The 23,152-nt window shown below is 32.7% G+C and overlaps 1 protein-coding gene across 2 annotated transcripts in view; it reads right to left on the bottom strand.

The window, feature by feature from the left end:
* The window catches only part of LOC128022006 (spectrin beta chain, non-erythrocytic 1), an 86,402-nt gene that overhangs the window by 19,567 nt on the left and 43,683 nt on the right, over positions 1-23,152 (bottom strand). For both annotated transcript variants that reach the window (XM_052609196.1, XM_052609197.1), the window contains 20 exons: positions 22,483-22,634; positions 18,468-18,641; positions 17,216-17,307; positions 17,059-17,139; positions 16,868-16,983; positions 16,676-16,788; positions 15,354-15,541; positions 15,155-15,272; positions 13,396-13,554; positions 11,274-11,576; positions 10,034-10,187; positions 7,681-8,551; positions 6,172-6,309; positions 5,130-5,886; positions 3,796-3,998; positions 3,618-3,708; positions 2,760-2,906; positions 822-1,085; positions 523-747; positions 363-452 (listed from right to left, as the gene is read on the bottom strand). In XM_052609196.1, coding sequence (XP_052465156.1) covers positions 363-452; positions 523-747; positions 822-1,085; positions 2,760-2,906; positions 3,618-3,708; positions 3,796-3,998; positions 5,130-5,886; positions 6,172-6,309; positions 7,681-8,551; positions 10,034-10,187; positions 11,274-11,576; positions 13,396-13,554; positions 15,155-15,272; positions 15,354-15,541; positions 16,676-16,788; positions 16,868-16,983; positions 17,059-17,139; positions 17,216-17,307; positions 18,468-18,641; positions 22,483-22,634 — 4,436 coding nt within the window. The remainder of the gene's footprint in view (positions 1-362; positions 453-522; positions 748-821; positions 1,086-2,759; positions 2,907-3,617; positions 3,709-3,795; positions 3,999-5,129; positions 5,887-6,171; positions 6,310-7,680; positions 8,552-10,033; positions 10,188-11,273; positions 11,577-13,395; positions 13,555-15,154; positions 15,273-15,353; positions 15,542-16,675; positions 16,789-16,867; positions 16,984-17,058; positions 17,140-17,215; positions 17,308-18,467; positions 18,642-22,482; positions 22,635-23,152) is intronic.

Genomic DNA, 23,152 nt, shown 5'->3' with positions numbered 1-23,152 from the left:
AAAGTTATTGACACATTAAAGTGATAAAGAAACATGCAAGAATAAAAAAAATGGTTGGGACATGCTTGGTTGGATCCGTGCATTAGTTCTTAAAGTGACAGCAGTCGCTTGTTTGCCACCGGTTTCATTAATATTAAAAAAAAAACCAATAAAGAAAATGATGCTACTTTTGGCTGAATCACTTTTCTATCCTTATTAAGAATCTATTTATATTTAATTCACACAGTGAAGACTATGAAGTGTTGTAGTTTTACATTTGATTATTCCATTTCTGTAGCATTTCTTATAACATGTTAGAATTGATGCTAGTATATCTTGTTAGTTTGTTTGAAAAGCAGTAATAATTAGTCATTACGCATTACCTGGTTCTTCTTGATGAGCAGCTGAACAGTCTGTAAGTTATGGCCATGGTCTGTCGACGTAGCAAGAGGCATCCGCTCCTCAACCCAGAGCTGAGGAGAAACAAGAAGTCAAACACACGAACAGTTCATCATTCACACACATATATACATCCAAACGTACAATCTCATCCTCCACGTCGCGGTTAAACTGATGGATCTCTCGAGAGGCCATGAGGAAGTTCTTCCGTTTTTGCAATGGCTCCAGCAGCTCCTTAAACTTCAGCTCCACCTCCTTCCGGCGTCCATCGACCTCATCCGTGTCCTTTCCTTCCTGTCTCAACACATGAGCTTGAGACTGGAGCTCCTCCACCTCCTTCTGACGCACCTCCACCTGGTTCTCCAGCATCTGGACACAGAGGAGAAGAGTTAGTCTGGTGCTTCAGAACATAAACACAACCTTCAGCTTTGATCATCTCAAACCTGTTGTTTCTTCAGCAGGATGCTGACGCTGGTCAGATCTTTGCCGTAGTCATCTGATTGGATCTGGCCCTCCAGACCCACCAGCCATTTGTCCAGATCGGCGCAGCTCTGCGTGAAGAGTTCGGCCTTGTTGGCATCAAACAGACACTGGGCTTTAGTCTGAGTCGTGGTTTCCAGTTCGGTCCACATCTTCTGCAATGTGGCCAGCTTCTCTTTCACCACGGCTTCTGTCTCCGGCTTCTCCGAGACCAACTGCGTCCCTTCCTGCAGACAGACAGAGAAATTACATCACATGTAATGAAATCACATTTACATGAATGCATTTAACAGATGCTTTCATCCAAAGCAACTTGAAAAGACAAGTAATTTTTAGGGATGCAATAATATCGGCACAACATCGGTATCAGCCGATAAAAGCTTAAAATGACCATCATCGGTATCGGCCGATATGAATATTTCTGCCGATGAGCCAAACCGATATTCTCCAAGTGAAATAATTGACCTGTTTTTCAGATGTGAATGTCTGTCTTCATTTGTAAAATAATACATTTATGGTAGAATCAGTACAGAAGAGATACATGGATTTCTCTTCAGTAAAATTAAAGTTTAAATATATCAGTATATATTTGTATATATATCGATATCGGTATCGGCCAAAATTATTTTGAAAATATCGGCATATCGAATATCGGCCAAAATCCAATATCGTGCATCCCTAGTAATTTTGTTTATTTGTGATATAAATTGCCAGGTTTATTAAACACCTAGATCAGGAGGCGAGCAAAAAAAAAAAAAGAGGAGAAAATGCAAATAAGAAAAAAGGTTTCAAAAGTGCATTGGTTTAGATGACATAAAAAAGGATTGAAATAAAAATAAAAAACATAATGTGACTTTTCTCAGATTTGTAGAGATATAACCCATGATTCGATTCATGTTTTTTTTTTTTAACAAAATGAGATTTAAGACGAATTATAAATTAAATGTGTCCTTATATTACTGCTTGAACAAAATGCTGCACGCCTCTTCGTGAAATCGAAATATAACACTATAATAATATATTAATACAGCACTTGCATATTACTGCTCTGTTGTTGGTTTTGATTGCTTCTATTGTCCTCATTTGTAAGTCGCTTTGGATAAAAGCGTCCGCTAAATAACAAAACTAAATTGAAATTTTAAAGCAAGCCCCAAACTCAATAAATAAGTAACATGAATAAAAAAAAAATCTCATCATATAAACAAACTAAGGCTTTGTCTGTGCTCTTTCCATTTAATATTAGAGGCAATCCCTGCATTTTAATCATGATCCACACAAAGATGCTGCATGCATGTAACATGAGCAGCTTTTTAATCTAAATTAGTTTGTATAATTTTAAAATCTTAGGCAAAAACAGAATGATTTGACTTTAGTTTTGTGAAACTATATGTAAAAAATATCTGTATGAAACAGGAACAGAAGTCGAGCTGAAAGAGACGCAGATTCACTCTCTACCAGCAGGTGGCACTTAAAGCGTTTCCTTGGTTACCGTTGTAAACAAAGCAGCACTGCACTTATGAACTTTAATATGTATTATACAGAGGCAAGATAAAAATAAAAAATACCATCTAAACTTTTTAAAGAGAGTAAGTTCCCCTCAGACATGTATTCATATAAACTCCTACCTCTAACTGAATCGCGATTTGTTAGCATCTCAACCAATTTGAATCGTCACATATTTTAATCGATTTTCAACCGGCTCGCGGTTAATCATAACATCCCTGCTTGTGATATATAATTTAGAAATTGTGATATGTAAACTCATTATTCTCACTTTCTTTCTCGCAATTCTGATTCTAAATCTCGCAAACTGGATTTGGATCGAATTGGTCAGATAAATGCACAGAAACAGAAAAACAGCACATTTCAAGACATTTATGTTCAATGTATTAATATCTGACCTTCTCGATTTTGTCCAGCCATTCTTTGTTGGACTGTAGTTCAGCCATGAAGGCCTGGTGTTTGAGCCATTTGCTGTGCAGGTTGCGAGCTTCATCGTAGGACATGTCCTGTGCGGTCAGCATCTTCTCATTAATCCACAGGGACAGCTGAGCAGAGGACGCAAATACAGTCAAGCTACCAAGAAATTCTATTGGATTTGCTTTATTTTTCAGCACATAAAACTGAAACTAAAACTATAAAGAAAAATGTTACTTGAAATAAATACTTGTTGACAGAAATAAAATAAATTATTATATATTAAAATGTATATAAAATAGAATATAATATATAAAAATAGTATACATTTATAATTTTAATTTAGTTTAACTTGACATACTGTAATAAATTAATAAACCTGAATATAAAAATTATAAAAACACAAAGCAACAAAATTACTAAAATTGTATGTAGATGTTTGTGTATATATATATATATATATATATATAATTTAAAATACTTAAAACCACTAATAAATTGTTATTTTGTTTAGTTTTCTAATAACGAGAGAATCATGATCTCCAATTTTTATATATAAAAAAACACTATATATATATATAATTGTAATTATTTAATATTTAAACAAAAAATATTTTTCTTAAGTATATGCATGTGTATGTATTCATTTATACATAATAAATCATGATCCATCGTTTTCAACATATTTATACATATATAAACGGATTCAAAATATCAATAAAAACTATAATAAACATCTGTTATAGTTGAACTAAAACAAACTAATTATAAAAGGTAATGAAAATAAATGAAAATAAAAATATTCCAAATATTAATAAAATATTTATGACTCTAAAACTCACCTCCTGGCAATCCTGCAAGAACTTCTGCAGGTCTCTGTTGTCCTTCAGCCTCATGAGCAGCTCCACGGCCGACTCACGGTTCTTCTTATGACTGCAAGTGAACAGCTGAAGGTCAGCCAGATGCTTTTGTCTGTTATCCTATTCACTTTGACTTGTTTCAGTGTATGTGTGTTGTTACCGGTCATCGATGGAGGCTGCTCTCTCCTGGATGCGGTCAGCATTGATGTTTCCGTCACTGGCCAGTCTCCTCCCGGCCTCCACCACACTGTTGATCTTGTCCTCATTGGCGTCCATGGTGGTCATGAAGTCCTCCTGTTTCTTAATGGCAGCCTCTGCTCCTTCAAGGGTGGTGGGCATCTCTGTATGAGCCAGAACATACTCCTGCAGAAAGATATTGAATAAATCACTCAGATGATGCTCAAACTACATGCTTACAGTAGATGGGTTTTCATAAAATAACCTTTTCGTGGAAAGTTCTTGAAGGAACCATTTTTAATTATTGTGAAGCACTTTTTAATAAGCTAGAATTTATATATATATATATATATATATATATATATATATATATATATATATGTGTGTGTGTGTGTGCGCGTGTATGTGTTGTAATTTAAAATAAAATTGTGATCATTTTTGTTATTTACTTGATTTATTTTGGTTTACATTTTGTTTAACATTTGAAAATGAAGAAATTAGTTTAATTAATATTAATTTAAAATATATATATTTTTATTTGTATTAAATACTTTTATTTTACTGTGAAATATTTTATTGAAAAATTTCGTATTAAAAAAATATTTAGTAAATCAAAATCACAATATGTGTAATTATAATGAAAAGTAAAAAATAGTATCGTAATTTTTATTATTATTTTTACTATTATTATTAAATACTCAGTTTTTACTTTTTATTGTAAAACATTACAATAGTAAAATGTGTTATTTTGTAAAATTTTTATTTAGTATAACAAAATCACATTATGGCTAAGTGTTATAATCAAAAAAGTAAAAATGTCTTATTGCAATTTTAATTATTATTACTATTATTATTAATAAATACTCAATTTTTGGATTTTATTGTAAAATATTACAATAGTAAAAAAATATATAGTTTTTCTATTTTTATTTAGTAGAAAACAAATCACAATATGGATTAATGCAATTATCAAAAAAAATTAAGATAGACTAAAAATATTAGTATTGTCATTTAAAATATATTTTTTTCTTAAATACCACATTTAAATTTCACAATAGTAACATTTTAATTACAAATTAGTAATATTTCATTATTTTGTTTGCAGCAATGCCATAGAAGAACCATTTTTGGGTTTCCTTTCAGTGAACATATAAAACATAACAAAAAAAATGTTTAATAAATGTGAACATTTTAATAATCTAAAGAATCTTTTTCAACTTTAAAGAATCTTTGATGTTAAAGGTTCTTCATGAAACCATGAATGCCTATAAAGAGCCTTCATTTTTTCCAGGAGTACCCGGTGATCAACCAACTTACCTGGTTGTTGAGGAAGGCCTCGGCTTGTTTGGTGTCTCTGAGGAAGATCTGATAAGCGTGAGACTGTGACAGAAGGTTCTGCCGGTTCTCCCACATCTTATGAAGCTCGTTCCATCCAGTGTCTAGAGCCTGGAGCCTCTGTCTCAGGAACATGTACTGAGCGTCCGTTTGCCCCTGCGTCACCATCTCGCCCATGTCCCGCATCTTCTGATAGTCTTCTTCGTAGTTGTTAATCTCGTTCTTGATGCCTTCGTGTTGGGCCAGAAGCTTCTCGGCCTCGGCCAGTGTGTTGGGCATGTCCTCGGACGCGATGGCCGTCTGCGTTCGGGAAAGCCAGGACTGGAAATCGTCCAGCTCTCGGAGGAACTGCTGCAGCTTGCTGGCTTCCCCGAGAGACGCCTCGCGGTTTTGTAGGGTATCCTTCATCTCCTCCCAAACGGCGGTGATCTCTGCCAGCCGTCCGGTGATGGCTTTGGCCTGGTCGGGGTGTTCGCCGGCCAAGCGCTCCGCCTCGCCGCGGAGGTCGCCCAGTTTGGCTTCGATGGCGGCCAGATCGCGCTCCATGCCGGTGAGCTTGCGTTGGAGGGCCATGACGCCCGTCAGGTCGTTGCCCAGCTCCTGGGTGGACTCGATGACTTTAGTCTTCTCACGGATCCAGGATTTGGTCTCGTTGCAGTCCAGGTGGTAGTTCTGTACGCCCAAAGCCGAGTTGAGGGACTCTTTCTTCTGGTCCACCAGGTCGCGGAACTGACTCCACCTGTGGATGAGCATCAGGTTGTATTTTTACGTTGTAACCAGCTGGTTCATGCTGGTTAAGTGATAGTTTAGACATGCTTAAAGGGTCATGAAACCCCAGACTAGATCCTAAAGGTGTTTGTGTTGCACATCATAGAAGACATCCATGTTAGAATCCGATAATTGTAACTTATAATTGAAGCTTTTTTGCGCCATTTTCATCTTCCTGGTTTAAAATCTTATCTTAAAATCAGGTATTTGTGCTTTCTACACAGAACTTAAAAATACATGTGTCACCAGCACTTGCCTGGTGTTGAGTTTGTCTTGTTGGGCTTTGATGTCTGTTTCACTCGGGTGTCCGCTGTGGATCAGCTGCCTGGCGATCTGATTGACAACAGCCACGCGTGAGGCCTGGTTATTCATTTCAGGCTCCAGACTCTCAAACCTGGAGGGTAATTAAAACATTTTTATCACACAATCATCAAGAACAGTAGTTCTGAAAAATGTTTTTTTTTTACAGTAAGTGCTAATGTGTCCTTGAGAAGTTGAGAATGTGAAGAATGTAGAGTGAGTCCAGTCTGTTACTTATTACTATTAAGCGAACAATTTCTAACACTAACTTATCCTAGAGCTGTCCAGCTACATCTGCCAAACTGCTTCAAAATTAACATATTTAAACATATTTAAAACTTAAAACTGCTTTAAAATAAAAAAAATTAAAATACTTCAAATTTAAAACTGCTTTAAACTTTTAAAACCAATTCAAACTTAAAAATGCTTTAATAGCCAAGTTTTTAAAAGTACTTAAAAATAAAAACTGCTTTAAAACTAAAGGTTTTTTTAAAATGCTTTAAAATTCAGACTCCTTCAAATTTCAAACTGCTTTACACCAAGATTTTTAGAACTATATCAAATGTAAAGCTGCTTCAAACTTTAAACTGCTTTAAAGTATAAGTTTTTGAAAATACATCAAATTTAAAACTGCTTTAAACTTTTAAAATCACTTAAAACTTAAAACTGCTTTAAAAGCCAGGTTTTTAAGGGTACTTCAGAATAAAAACTGCTTTAAACTTTTAAAACTTCTTTAAACTTAAAACTTCTTCAAACTTTGAACATTTAAAACTAAGTCAAACTTAAAACTGCTTTAAAACTAAAGTTTTTTTAAAAAATGCTTTAAAATTAAGACTTCAAATCTCAACCTGTTTTGCACCAAGATTTTTAGAACTATATCAAATGTAAAGCTGCTTCAAACTTAAAAATAATTCAGATTTAAAACTGCTTTAAACTTTTAAAACCACTTAAAACTTAAAACTGCTTTAATAGCCAGATTTTTAAGAGTACTTCAAAATAAAAACTGCTTTAAACTTTTAAAACTTCTTTAAACTTAAAACTCCTTCAAACCTTAAACACTTAAAACTAATTCAAACTTAAAACTGCTTTAAAACTAACGTGTTTTTTTTTAAATGCTTTAAAATTCAGGCTTTTTAAACTCCTTCAAGTTTCAAACTGCTTTACACCAAGATTTTTACAACTATTTCAAATGTAAAGCTGCTTCAACTTAAAACTGCTTCAAACTTTTAAAATTACATATTTCCAAAACTTGAATTTTTAAAACTACTACAAAGTCAAGATTTTTTTTTTTTACTATTTTAGGCTGTCTGGGTTGGTTTTCTCAAACCAGCATCAAACATTAAAAGAATATGTAAATCAAGTAATGGTACAAAACACGCTCGCAAAATTAGTGCAAATTGCATGCAGCAAACCCCAACTTAATTGGCATAAATATGACCACAAATATCCAGACTTGACCTCTCACCTGTGCTGAATGACCTCGAGGTCCTCCAGTTTCTCTGGGATCTCCATGCTGTTGAGCCACTGCTCCTTCTCGTCGATCCAGAGCTCACACGCGTTTGCCTCGCTGAACATCTTATAGAGCGCCAGGGCGTCCTGCAGGGCCTGCTTCTTCATCCTGTTTAGCTCGGAGACCTCCTTATAGCGCTCTTCGATGCCTGCTAGCCGTTCTTTGACGTTGGCAGCCTGGGCCTGTTCGGGAGGCAGCGACTGGGCCTGTTCGTGAAGCGCGTCGATCACTGGCCGATAACTAGCAACCTCTGCCGACGCGTCTTTGTGTTTCCTGACCAAAGCTTGAGTGGAGAATTCATCGTGGCCGACGTCAGCGGTGGAGACGATGCGAAGCGCGTCTAAAGTCCAGGCGTCGATGTCATCCGCGTCCACTTGGAACTGATGAAGGCTGCAAGCCTCTTCCAAGCGCTTTTTCCTCACCGCAGCCAGTTGCTCCAGAGCGGCCCATTGGGCCTGGACGTCCGCGATACGTTCACGAATCTTGGCTTCGCCGAAGTGCCCAGCATCGGCCATCTCTTGACCTTCACGCACCGTGTGCTGGAGGTGTCCGGAGCGGCCACTCATTTCGTCTTCAAGAGCGCGGTGTTGACTCAGCAGACGCACGGCGCCCGTCAGATCCTTACCGCAGTCGTCCGAGGACAGGATCTGCTCTTTCTCCCGAATCCAGGCCTCCTCCTCCGCCATCTCCCAGAAGAACTTCCAGAGTCGGCGGGACTCTTCCAGACGAGCGCGGCGCTCCGCTGCCAGCTGGGTCAGCTCCTGATAGCAGAACTCCATGTGTGCCACACGGTCACGGATGACCTGGGGGTCACAGGGTTTGTAACCTGCATCAGATGGGGAGAAGATAGAACACATTAAAGCAGCAAGAAACAATAAACAATATATTTTAAGAACATGTGAATAAAACATCACTGGAGTATGTTGTATGAAAATACTCATACTCAATACATTTTTTTTGTGAAATAGGATAACAGATGGAGAGGACACTTGGTTAAATAAACTTTTCTTAACAAGCTGGTTCATTATTATTACATACAGTGACTCCAAATGCAGTTGAAAAAAAAAAATGCTTATTTGAGATTTCTGTGGATGATTCCATATCATACGCTAATGTAGTATATGTGTGAAGAAGTAACTTTCAGGCCACACTAAATTTAGAGATATGAAATATATAGTCATATATGAAACCATATTTATGAAACCCATAAAAATATGTATGTTTAATGCATTTTTGGACATATATGTTATGTAATGCATATCCATCCTAAACCAAATATATTAACCCATAAAAATTTTTTATATAGATATTACTGCCTTATAGGTAACATATGTCGGTCTTAATATCGGTCTGGATTATTGTTAAATAAAATTAAAATTGAAACTAAAACTATTACAATTTTTTTTTGTTTATTGATAAAAAAAGCTGAAATAAAAAATAAATATTAGAAAGGAATATTTAAATGAAAATTACACTTGTTGTCTTCACAAGTAACTGAAATAAAACAAGTTGAAGTACAAAAAATACTAAAAATTTAACAGAAAATAAAAGGAAGCTAAATAGAAATATAAAAATGCAGACAAATGCAGTTGAAAATTAAAATTAAATTAAATTAAAATTAGATTAAATAAAAAAGAAAATGCTCATTTAGTGTTTTTGTTTTCAAATTATAAAATTAATAATAATAATATATAAAATAATAATAATAATAATAATAATAATAATAATGTATAAATAATAACATAATTCATAATAAATATTAAAAAATAAATACATAGAAAAAAGTTATAAAAAGACATAAAAATAAAAGCTAATTCAAAATATTAAAGAATACTATAATATATTAAAGCTGATGACAGATGTGTGCACACAAATAAAGTTTTGACTAGCATAACCAGAGAAATTTATATTCACTCCAAAAATGTTAATGACTTTTCCATGCCCTTTAAAATGAATTAGATTTCCTTGACTTTTCCTGGCCTGCAAACCACAGTTTCAAAACTCCCTGTTAGTTCCAGGTTCTCCATGAACGTGGGAACCTTGCAAAACCCAAACTGGACCAGCTTTGTATGTTTCCTCCGAAAAAAATAAATAAATCTGGACCAGCTAATATCATATACTGGAATCAAAGACTCCACAAAACTACTTTGACTCAACTGTTGCATTTCTACCTATTTCATATTCTCATTGTCATTTTGAAAGACGGATTCTTTGCTATGAATATCATCCAGAGATAGCTCCTGATTGTCAGACTAAAGTCAGTTTCTGATGAGATGAAGCGTAAGGATGTGAGAAGCGGTGAACAGACCCTCCTCATCTCTGGCAAACTTCTGTGCGTTGGCGTTGACGGCTTTGACGCGGTCAGCCTGTATGCCGATGTCTGCCTCCACCAGAGCGTGCTTCTGAAGCAGATCCTCCACTCCCAGCAGATGCTTCCCGTAATCCTGAGACAGCAGCAGCATCTGAGGAGGACACGATTATTAGCAGCATTCACTTGGCTTTGGAGCTAAGCTGAAGCTCGGCTCTAATCATACATCGCTTGTGATGTTCGGATAAAAGCATCTGCTTAATGAATACATGTAAAATAAAATAAAAGTTTTAACAGCATGTTATTTTCTATACATTTTGAAATATGCAATTTCAATAATAAGGGATTTTAATAGGTCAGAGGAGCATGTTATAAAAATTTGGTGTCATTGAGATACTACTATAATATTTTAATTTGAATGTTTTTATTTGTATATATTTTACATTTTGTATATTTTTATAGTTTATATACAAATTTTGTATTTATTTTATTTTACAGTTTTGTGTTTTAGTCTTTTATATATATATATATATATATATATATATATATATGTCTATCTTTAATTTTTATTTTAGTTTTAGGTATTTGAGCACCTCAAGATAGACTAAATAAAAATGAGAAATTAGGTCTGAGCAACTTAGCAGAAATAAAATAAGCTTTATTAAAAAACAAAAAAGGTTCTATGGTTTTAGTTTTAGTTAATTATAATAGCCCTGATAATTCCCCTTGTATTTTCAGGCAGTGTTTTTATGGTTAAACTGAAACTAAAACTAATAAAAATGGTTTCCGTTAACTGAAATAAAATAAAATACAATTGAAATGCTGCAGACTGAAATCAAATAAGTTAAAGCACAAAAATGACTCAAACTCAAATGAGAGTAAAAACCTAAATGGGAAGCTCGAATATTTACAAAAAATAAAAATGGCAAAAGCATTAAGATTTTAATAGGTCAGAGTAACCCATTATAAAAATCAAAAAATATAGTGATGGAAAATAATACATACATTTTTTTTTTTTTTTGCAAATACAGAACTGTGTCTATAGGACCCCAAACATGAAAAAGCATAAATTCAATCAAAGCAAATATCATGGTTTAAAAAACTTCAAAGCAAATAGTTTAAAAAAAAAACGATAAAATTGTGACATACTTCTATTGCTAGAATCTATTTTTATGTTTCATGTTCATTTCCATCTCACTTCGAACCCGTCTGATTCCCACTCCTCGTCTTCCTCGCTCACCTTCATCTCGTCCATCCAGTCCATGATGTAGAGCATCTCCTGGAAGACGCGCTGCAGGCCGAGGTTCATCTCCAGCCGCTGTCTGCGGGCCTTGAGCAGCTCCAGCAGATACTCCCACAGACGCAGAACGTTGTCTTTACGCGCCGCGATGCGCTTGATGTCGTGATAGTTCTCCGTCTCCAGCTCTCTGGCCACGGCCACCACCGCCTGCACACGCTCCTCGTACGCCGCGATGTCCGTCTCGATGGCTTCATGTTTTTTGGTAGCTGCCTCGACCGCCTGGAGGTCGAATCCGAAATTGTCCTGCAGAAAAAAAATGGGAAAGTTAAGAAAATAAACATGGGATAGAAATGACTTAAACACATTTTTTTTTTTATCCCCTTGGTTTTTATTCATTTATTATTAATATAATATTTTTTTAAGTACAAAAACATTAGTGTTAAAATAAAGCAATAAGCCCCAATAAGACAGAATTTATAACAGCTAAGGGGGGTTATAACATATACGGTTATTCCATAAATGTAGTTTCACAAAAAAAAAAAAAAACAAAGCAAATAAAGTGTAATGATATATTAATAAAAACAGTATTCTTCCACAAAACAATGTAGCTCCTCAGAAACAGTTGTGGATGCAGCAAAGTGGTTGCCGAGCAACACACAAACATAAACAAAGGTGTATGATACTTTGTAGCGTAATCGGCTTTGAACACGGCTCAGCCAATCAGAATCAAGGACCGGAACTATCAGCTTTATAATAGTGTTTTTTGTTTTTTGAGATTGTTATGGTTTTTTTTTTTTATTCAGTTTTTTATGCTTTGGGGGAAAGTATATAAATATAAAATATATGTATTAAAATGAAAACCAGTGTGTCAGTGTTTACAAAACTCAATAAATAAATCTTTTAATAATATAGTTCAGAGATATTGCACAATTATTGTTTGGTTCATGTATGTTTAATGAAAGCAGAGACTTTTGTGACAAGAAAATGATAATTTTGTTTTCATAATAAATTAATATAAATTATAAAAATATATAAATTCCTAAAATAAATAACATCAAAATTTATCATAAATATTTCATAACAGTTCATAAATATTTTACAATTATTGTTTAGCGGAAGTGGAGATTTTCTGTGGCATGAAAAATGCTCATTTAGAGTTTTTGCTTTCAAATAATAATAATAATAATAATAATAATGATGATGATGATAAAAATAATAATAATAAATATAAGTAATAACATAATTCATAATGAATGTAATGTATACATATATGTGTGTGTGTGTATGTGAGAGAGTGTTTTAAAATAAAGATAAATAAATACATATTTACATATTTATGATATTTAAAATATATAATATATAATAATTATAATATCATATTATGATAGGTAAAAATTGATAGCCTGAATGCACTGTAAGTCGCTTTGGATAAAAGTGTCTACTAAATGCATAAATGTAATTTAATTTAAATGTAATTTAATATTTATTTTGTGGCATATTTATGAAAATTAATAATTTAGAGACTTTCCTTTTATAAAAAGGTAACAAGTATGTAAATATGAATAATATGCATTTAGAATAAGTTCTAAAACCAGTATATAAATATAAATAACCAATTTTTTAAATACATGATAAGTGAATTGTGAATATGTAAAATAGTGCCTTTTGTCTCTTGAGGATTTTGATTGTTTTACCAGCAGGGGTCACAGAAGGCATCGAAGCAGGTCTGAAACAGTGAGTGGTGTGTGTGTGTGTGTGTGTGTGTGTGTGTTTGTTAGGGGTGCTCCGATCACGATCGGCCGATCATTAATGCGCATCTCGTCAGTAAAGCCGGTTTTCTAATCAGCGGTTAATTCCATCAGGTGCGTGATTTCACATAGAGCAGCTGTTACTACACAGAGCCGTTGTTAACTGAGAAGATGGGCCAATAAACGCTGAAAATTAACGTGATTTGCGCATCTTCTCTATTAACAACGGCTCTGTGTAGTAACAGGTCCTCTATGTGAAATCACGCACCTGATGGAATTAACCGCTGATTAGAAAACCGGCTTTACTGAGGAGATACGCATAACGATCGGCCGATCGTGATCGGAGCACCTCTAGTGTTTGTGGTGAGATGTACCTGTGAGACGAGGCGCTGGTTCTCGCTCAGCCAGGTCTCTCTCATGGCAGCCTTGCGGTCGAAGCGTCTGGCGAGCTGCTCCAGCTTCTCCTGTCGAATCAGCTCGGTCCTCAGCGCCAGCTCACGCTCGTGTTCGGCCTTCTCCAGACGCTCCCACGCCTGAGACAACAACACAGCTTCAGCACATCACAGTCACCACGCGGATTACAACAGAGTTTACGGAGGAAATAATGATGGGAAAAAACTGATGCACTTCCATCTGTAACCCAGAATCTGACCCAGACAGTACTCGGGCTGTGCCATAGCTTTGTCCTGATGAAACGCACCAAAGTATTTATTTTCAAGTGGATAAATACCGTCGCACCTGAGTATAAGTCGCATCAGTCCAAAAATACGTCTTGACGAGGAAAAAAACACATATAAGTCGCACTGGACTATAAGTCGCATTTATTTAGAACCAAGAACTAAGAGAAAACATTACCGTCTCCAGCCACGAGAGGGCGCTCTGTTTTCAGTGTAGACTACAGGAGAACTGAGCAGCATAGAGCGCCCTCTGGCGGCTGTAGACGGTAATGTTTTCTCTCGGTTCATGTCAAATTAATTTTGATAAATAAGTCGCACCTGACTATAAGTCGCAGGACCAGCCAAACTATGAAAAAAAGTGTGACTTATAGTCCGGAAAATACAGTAATGAATCCTAGCTAGCTGAGATTACCAACTGAGAAAGTAGTTTAATACATTTATAATAAATAATAAAAAGTAAATAAATAATAATATTAAGAAATATTAAAAAGTAAACAAACTGTTTTTAAATAGATTATAAATTAATTGTTTGTTTCTATGTACAGTATATATATATATATATATTTATACACACACACATAAACGCACGCATTGTAATACATAATTTATCATATATATAAAAAATATAAACAATGTAAATGTATAAATATAAAATCTAATCTAATGTAACAAATAAATAATAAGTAATAAGTACTGATTTTAAATGTTTATAAATATTTAATATGTAAATATTATATATGAACTATACTGTAAATAAATATATGTTTTTTGATTCTGCATTCCAGTTAATTAATAAGTAATTAATCTCAATCAAACTGCAGTTGAGTTATTTTGATTAGGTAAAAAAATAAAAACAGAAAATTACAGTTAACTAACACAATAAAATCATTATTACATAATAAAACCATTATCTATATTTTGCAAAAAAAAGAAAACATTTCAAATATATATATATATATTATATATATATATTATATATATATATATATATATATATATATATAAATATATATATATATATATATATATATATATATATATATATATATATATATATATATATATATATATATAATGTTTTTAAATATAAATAATATAAATGTATAACTGTCAAATAGTGTAATTACAAAGATACTGCTATACCATGCTATTTATTTCTTAGTAAATAAATAATGAATCCTAGCTAAAATCTAACGGAGTGAAAACCTAATAAATACATTTACAATAATTTGTATATATTCTAAATAAATAGCATATAATATGTGTATAATGTGAATGCATAAATATAATCTATAATATAACAAATATAGTGTGTAAGCACAAGACGAGCTTTGATCGTACTATAGTTGACGAAATACACCAAAGCAAAACACCACAAACAAGGAAGTTCAAAGCAACTCGGAGCGATTAAACAACGCGCAGCTCTGAAGTGAAGATCTGCGGCGGTCTTCTTCACCTTGTTGATGTCTGAGATGAGTTTGCCCTCTCGAGGCATGTACACTTTCTGGTTGTTGGCCCTCATCTTGCTCTGGATGGTGAACAGAAGCACTTCCAGGTTTCCTTTCTCAGTGAATCTGTGGAGAAAGCGTTGGAGATGACATTGGGATCATATCTGTTCTGATGTGATGTGATGGATGTCTGTGGCGGACACTCACTTGGGTGGTTTCTCTACGGTCCTGTAAGTGTTGAAGGCCTGGAGCTGCTGCTGGACTCCGACCAGAGAGTTTGCAAACTTGCGGTTGTTGAGGATGATGATGGTCTGCTCAATCCACTCCAGCAGATCAGACGCCAGAGACTCGTATTTCTCGATCATCTTCTCCGTCTCGATGGCGTTGTCCAGCACCTAGTGAAGACAGACAGATGTTGAGGGCAGATCTGCGTTTCACGATGGAAACTAAAGTTGTACAGCAGTTAAAGTTCAAGCTTTATGGAGGTTGTAGTGTTCAGATCTGTATTTTAAATGCCACATCTGAGTCACTTTTTACGCTTAATGTGCACAAAAATCACCACATAACATGGTACCATGTGGATATAAATGGTTAGAAATATGCAACGAAGACTAAAGCTTTTATAGTTCAGAATTTAAAAATATTTAATTCTGTGATAATTAACTTATTAAAGAAAATTATTTTTTTATGATTTTTTTTTAATAGTAATATTTAAATAAATAAAAGGAATGCAAAAAATGTAATATATTTCTGTTAAAATAAAAATAAATTAAAAGGTTACAATAATCAGTCAATAAAAAAATGGTAATATCTAAAAAAATTATTTAGTTATTGCAAATTTTACTTACAATTATTTATTTATTTCAATCCAAATATTTAAACTTACATTTCTTACTAGACTCATAAATAAATAAGTTAATTAATTTATATATATATATATATATATATATATATATATATATATATATATATATATATATATATATATATATATATATATTATAATATTGCAAATATTATATTAATATAAATTATATAATTTAATTTAATAATATAAAATAAGTTTTAATATTATATAAATATTCAAATTGATTTAATGTTTTTATATTAAAATTAATAATAAATTTTTTTTCAATAAATATATAAACATAATACATCGAAGAGAACGGTACTATAGTGAGTAGGAAAAAAGTGTTTTTTAAAACAATATTTAAAAATATTACTTTACATGTTTTAATTTTAATATTCACAATAATATTTGAGAACACAACATTTTTTATACTAAAATTTTTGAAATATTTTCTTAATGAAAATAAAAAATAATTAATAAATTAATTTAATTCCTTTCCTTTTTATATTGTTTTTATTAATTTAATATTTTATTTAACAATGATTTATTTGATTTTACTAGCAATATTTGAACTTGCATTTAAACTCACATTTCATACAAAACTGAAAGCTAAATAAACAGCACACATAAGACTGAAACAATCAGACACAGAGGAGATTGTAGTAATCCAGACTCAGACCTTTCCGATGCGTTTGCCCTCCACCTTCAGGGCCTTCATCTTGGAGAAATAATGGTAGTATGTGACGACGTAAGTGATGACAGACTTCTCATCGGGATGGTCCACGCTGATATCTGTTAAATAGACAGAGTGTTATTGTGTTATTATCTTAATGAAGAGGTCTGGAGATGGAGGGGCGCGCTGGGCTCTTACCCTCGGGGTCCAGGAGTTTGGTGAGCCCCAGGTGCTGCTCCGCCAGGTTGAAGGCGTTCTGCAGGTTGTAGTGAGCGTTGGACTTCTTCAGTTTGTCGAAATCAATCAGGTCTGGCCTGGAAGCATCGCACGCATTGAGAATGAAGCACATTGAGTCTTACAGGAAACTGATCTTGGGCTGGAAGCGGTACCTGTGTTTGTGAATGAGGGCGTTGAAAGCCATGCCGTCACGCCAGCTGGTGGTGAAGTTGTGGATGTTGACGTTGGGATAGCTGTGAAACACAAAGCAGAGCGGTCAGATGTGGAGGATTCGGACAGGTCTGTGTCTTCTTCTGGACGTCCACTCACCCTGCGGTCTTCATCTGACACCACAGGAGCAGCGCGTCCTTGGCCGAGCGCTTCTCTTTATTGTCTTCGGTCTCTACGCTGATGTCTTGGATCTGTTACACACACCATAACACAACGTCAGGGAGGTTTATGTGCATTTCTTTGGCTGTAATGTTATGAAAGTGCGATGCTATTAGGGCAAGAACAGGAGAAAAAAGAAAAAGGTTTAAACAATCGGTAAAATTAGTTTAAAAATGAAAGAAAATTTGGATTAAATATATAAATATATATAATAAATAAAAAAAGCAATATAGACTAAATAAATAAATAAATAATAATAAAAGGATAAAAAAAACACATCTTGATTAAATGTAATTATACATTTTTTTTAAGAAAAATAAACATATATAAATATAAATGATAAACTCTAACAGTATATACAGTACAATAGTGAGAAGGAAAAAGTGTTAAAAATTTAAAGTAAGAGAAACTAAATAAATAACCTGGCCAACAATTATATAATATATATATATATATATATATATATATATATATATATATATATATATATATATATATATATATATATATATATATATATATATAAAAAACAGGGAAAAAAGTGTTCATTATTTTCTAATTAATTTTATAAAAAATAAATATAATAAAAATGTTAGAAAAAATAATAAAAATAATTTTTAAAAAGTAGATAAATGAAAAATAGATATTTAAATATAAAAAGATTATTTTAAAGTACAGTAATATAATGAGTATGCTAAGAATGTAAAAGGAACAAAATATTTTTAAATAAAAAAAATACAAAATAAAAACTGGTTTAAATATATTAAATAGTGAAAGTGAAATGACAATATAAAAATATAAACAGTACAACATTAAAGTCATAAATATATATATGTATATATATATATATATATATATATATATATATATATATATATACATATATTTAAATATTTAAATATATATATATACACACACACACACACACACACATATACATACATATATATATATATATATATATATATATATATATATATATATATATATATATATACAAAAATATATGTATATATATAGAAAAATAGGTTTTGTAAAGTAAAAAAAAAACTACATATTTTCCAAATAATATTTGATACTTGTTTTCGATATGAATTTTTCACAGTATAAATGGGGTATTTATCCATGAGAACAAGCAGCTGACTTTAACTTTGAGGCTGGACGTCCCTCACATCCTGACGATGTGCTGTACCTGGAAGCGGAGGATGATGGTCCAGATGAGTCCGAGCGTGAGGCGGTGGTTTCCGTCCACGATATCATGTGAGCCCATGTTCTCCAGATGCACGCGCTGCTCCTTGAGGAACTGCAGGGCCTTGTCCACGTTCTCCAGACAGTGGATTCGCATGCGGCCCTTCGTCGGCTTGGGCTGCGCACAGATCAGAACATGTGTGTGGATTATACTGCTTTATAACATGCATGCATGCTCATTTTGTTCATTTAGTTCATTTGAGCTCAGAAAGGGTTAACGGATATCCATTGCATGCAGAGTTTAGTAACTCGACCCGTGAGACTGAAGGTAACGCTTTTGTTCCCGTCGCTCCTGCAGACAGGTTCATCAGCTAGTTTTCTTTCTGACACATTTGGGAAGGAAAGAAGGTCTTACAGGAAAACCTGTGTGTGTCAAATGATATGATATATTACACTCCTCAGGAGAGAACGTGCTATAACTTTGCATGTAGGAATATGCATGAAATGCACGAAGTTTCCTGGAGCTTTTATATTTTTAGGTCATGTAGAAATGGGTAAATGAGTAACCGGGTGGTTGAACAGCGTTGTGCTTCGGGTGACGTCTATGAGCAGACTTTGAGCTGTTCTGCACGTCTGGAGAAAACTGCTGTAACACTGCATGAATAGTTGTATATAATATTTAGAAAACTGAGGTACATACATTTTTTGTTCAGAAAAACTTAAAAAAATAAACAAAATATAAAAAATAAATAGATGTAAATATTAGTATTAAAAAAACTAAGTATTTACAGAAAAAACTGTAAAATTTATAGAATTTAATTAAATAAATAAATACAGATTTGTATTAAAATCAGAGGTAAAAAATATTTAAAAAATAAAATCGGTTCAATCAGAGCAGAATCATAATTTTTATGTTTCTATTAATGTGTTCCTGATGTATTATATCTATCTATCTATCAACTTATATATAAATAAAAATATTTAAAATAAATAAAATATAATACAAATAGTTTTTTATATTTTTAAAAACACTTATGCATATTTATACAATTAGCATCTTTTAAAATATTTATTTAATCAATCACATTTTTATTATATATATATATATATATATATAAAGGTATTACATTTTATGAAATATATTTAATAAATACATAAAATGATTAAATATATGACTTTATTTTTTAATAATGAATGTCTAATTGTTTTATATATATATATATATATATATATATATATATATATATATATATATATATATATATATATATATATATATATATATATATATACACACAAGTGCTATAATTTTTTATTAAATTATATACATAGACAGATGCGATACATATAGATCTATATATATATATATTTTATAAAGCTGTTTAAAGATGATAAGACAGAATTTTAAAAACTATATAGACACATGGCTATCATGAAATTGTTAACGTAAGCCATCCATAACCTAAAAAATAAATGGTCTATACTATAGAGTGCTGCTAACATGCTTTATTTAAAGCCTGTGACTCTTTTATTCCTTATCAAGCATGAGTTTGCATTGAATCAGTGTTTTGTTTGGAAGCTTAAACTTGCTTTATCTGTGAAGACAAGTCCTGACACAAACAAGCATTGAAGCACACGGACAGCGGCTCTGCTGGAGTCAGATTTAAGATCTGTCAGATGAATTATGACACAGATACAGTCCGATTGAGCAGATAAAGGGAGAAGAAGTGGCTGCTATAATAAGTGACACAGATCTCGGTCAGTGCTGGTACTGATGCATTCTGGGTAAAGCTTTCTTCCCCGATACGCTTGTGTAAACCAATCTAGACAGGGTTTGAAATTCAAGCTACAACCAGCGATGAGTTTCACTGCCTTCGAAAGCTTCGTTCCAGGAAGAGAGGAGCGACAGATCACTAAAACGTCTCAGTTTAGGATGTGACGCGTGGCCTTGGTGAATCAGGAGGAAATGTGAAAGGAAGGCGCACTGACGAGCTATCTTATCATGAACCTTGAGAGATAGTGAACGAAAGCATGTGTGAACATAAACACATGGCTCTTTCACACACACTTATTCACTCAATCCTCTAATTCCTATAGAGGACCAGCTACTCAACCTTCACAATGCATATATATATATAAATAACAGTCATAGACACAACTTAAATTCAACATTTTCCATGTTATTACTGTATTTACACTTTATTTTAGTCTTCTTATGCATGTAAATACTATGTGCTTGTTATATTAATTACATTAACTGTTTAATTATATTATTTATATTATCCAGTGATAAGTACACTTTAGGTAAATGCATGTACTGTGAAGTAAAGTGCAACCCCCTTTTTTATTAAATAAGGAAAACTAAGAAATTCTTGGAAATTTCCAAGTACACATAAACTACAGCAAACTAACTATGATGAAAAATATTTATATATTTTTTCCAATACTAATGATTGATTTTATTAGAATATATCATTGTATTAAATTTATAAGAACATATAATCTGGGAATTCATTGATATGAATGGCATTTAGTTCAATTCTTTTGAATTTATAACTCATGATCGCTCAAAAACAGTCCAAGTGTTATGAAACCTGCCTCTTTTTTTCTTACAAAACTTCAAAACAACATAAATATTACTCTGGAAAGTTTTCAACAGAATAAATTCATTTGACTTTGCTCATATTTTTACTTCCAGATGAAATGTTCAAGCTGCAGTGGTGTCTATAGATGTACATATTAATGTTTATCGACAAAATTCAGTCCAGAATTGTGTCAGATATGAGTAAAAGTCTAAATATATTTATATGTATCTTTTGAGTATTCAGCATGTGTTCAAATGGTTTAACTGCCGCACCAGAACTGTGTTTCACACACAGAGGTCACGACCTCTTGACACAGACGTTACAGTTTAACTATGAGGAGACTCTGGAATGAAGGCCTGGAAACTTACAACTTATGATTAATAGATGATATTAATTTTATTCTAATCTAAATCTCACTGAGAACATCTTTAGGTCAATTCTTGTGTATGTATGTATTTGAATATTGAGATTAAATAACTGCATGTAAATAATTAAATAATACACTTAAAGGTACAGTAATATAATGGGTATGAAAAAAGTGTTATATGTAAAGTAAGAGAAATTATTAAATATATACAAAATATAATAATCATTTTTTAAATTAAAATAACAAAATAAATAAACTTTCTAGTTTATTTTGCCATTATTCGTATTGAATTCTCAAATAAAGCTGAAATAAAATTAAAATTAGATCGGCAACTCAATGAAATAAGCTGAAGTAGTAAAATTACTAAAACTACAACAAAAATAAATATATTAAAAAAACATTTTTACTTTAAAAAACTAATAAAAATGGCAAACGCGTAAAAACTAATTTACTAATGTTAGAATAAGTTCATAAATGCTATAATAGTATATAAATAATACTAAAACAACACTGAAATAAAGGCAATCCTGCCATACGACATATTGCTAAACCATATACACACATTTATACACTTGAAATAATATTTTTGGCAATACCTAAGTGATTAAAAACTATAGGGTGAAAAAATATGGAATTGATTTTGTTATTGACTTTATAGAGTTCAAACATTAGTGTCACTTAATGAAGAATTACATGACAGACAACAGCAAAAATCATGTTGTCTTTATGCAAAATGAAAATGTTATTTTGCTGTGAAATATGAGCTGATTCATGCGTCTGAATTTTCTCTCTCATTATCCTCGTTTTGATCGTATCACAGACTCCATCTGTATTATTTTAAGCAGATAACAATAATGCACTGCTAAAGCTGGTGTTTGTGCGTGCCCAGTTTCAGGCAATTAGATGACGCGCATGGTTAATAACCCGAGCGAAAGCAAAACCACTGGGCTCGTGAAACCAAACACAGTTATCTGAGTGACGGCTTTGACGCCCAAATATGGGCATTGTCTTGATGAGAGTTCCGCTGGCCCCGCCCCCTGCGCGATGACATCATCAGCCCGACTCACCAGTCTCTCTCCGGACAGAACCTCGAGCAGCTTGATGAGCATCCGTCCGTCCCGCAGGTCCATGTAGAGATCCGTGATCCGACAGGACACGCGGGACAGGTGCGAGTTCACCCATTTGGTGAAGGTCTTCTTCTGCACGGCCTCTCGCTCGTCTGCAGGAACACGATAAAGAGAATTACAACAACACTTTCATGGCTCATGGGGGTTATTAAGCAGCACTGTCAACATGATTGTGGGAAAACCAGCCTTAACACACGACCTGGAGTGAACCGCTGCAACAGCAATACTATAAAACACAACAGTGATCAAAGATTGACTAATAATTCCAGAAATATATGTTTATATTCATTTATTTTAATCAATTTTAATACTACATTATTTACTATGAAATATAATTTAAATAAAACTATTTTTACATTTTTATAATAATAATAATAATAATAATACACTTCTAAACGTAACATTTATTTTAATTAATTTGGATTCAAAACATTTACATAAACACTATTTTAATACCTTAGCACTAAAATTTTACATAGAAATTAAATTTAAATAATAATTTAAATAAAATACAATTTTAATAATTTTATACTAAAAATAAATATAATTATATAAAATGCATTTTAATTCATTTTAGTCCAAAATTATGTAATATTAAATATAATTCAAA

Source organism: Carassius gibelio, chromosome A11 (genome assembly GCF_023724105.1).
Source record: "Carassius gibelio isolate Cgi1373 ecotype wild population from Czech Republic chromosome A11, carGib1.2-hapl.c, whole genome shotgun sequence".
NCBI lineage: Eukaryota > Metazoa > Chordata > Actinopteri > Cypriniformes > Cyprinidae > Carassius > Carassius gibelio.
Note: the sequence above shows the minus strand (reverse complement) of the source record. Positions and strands in the feature narration are given on the sequence as shown.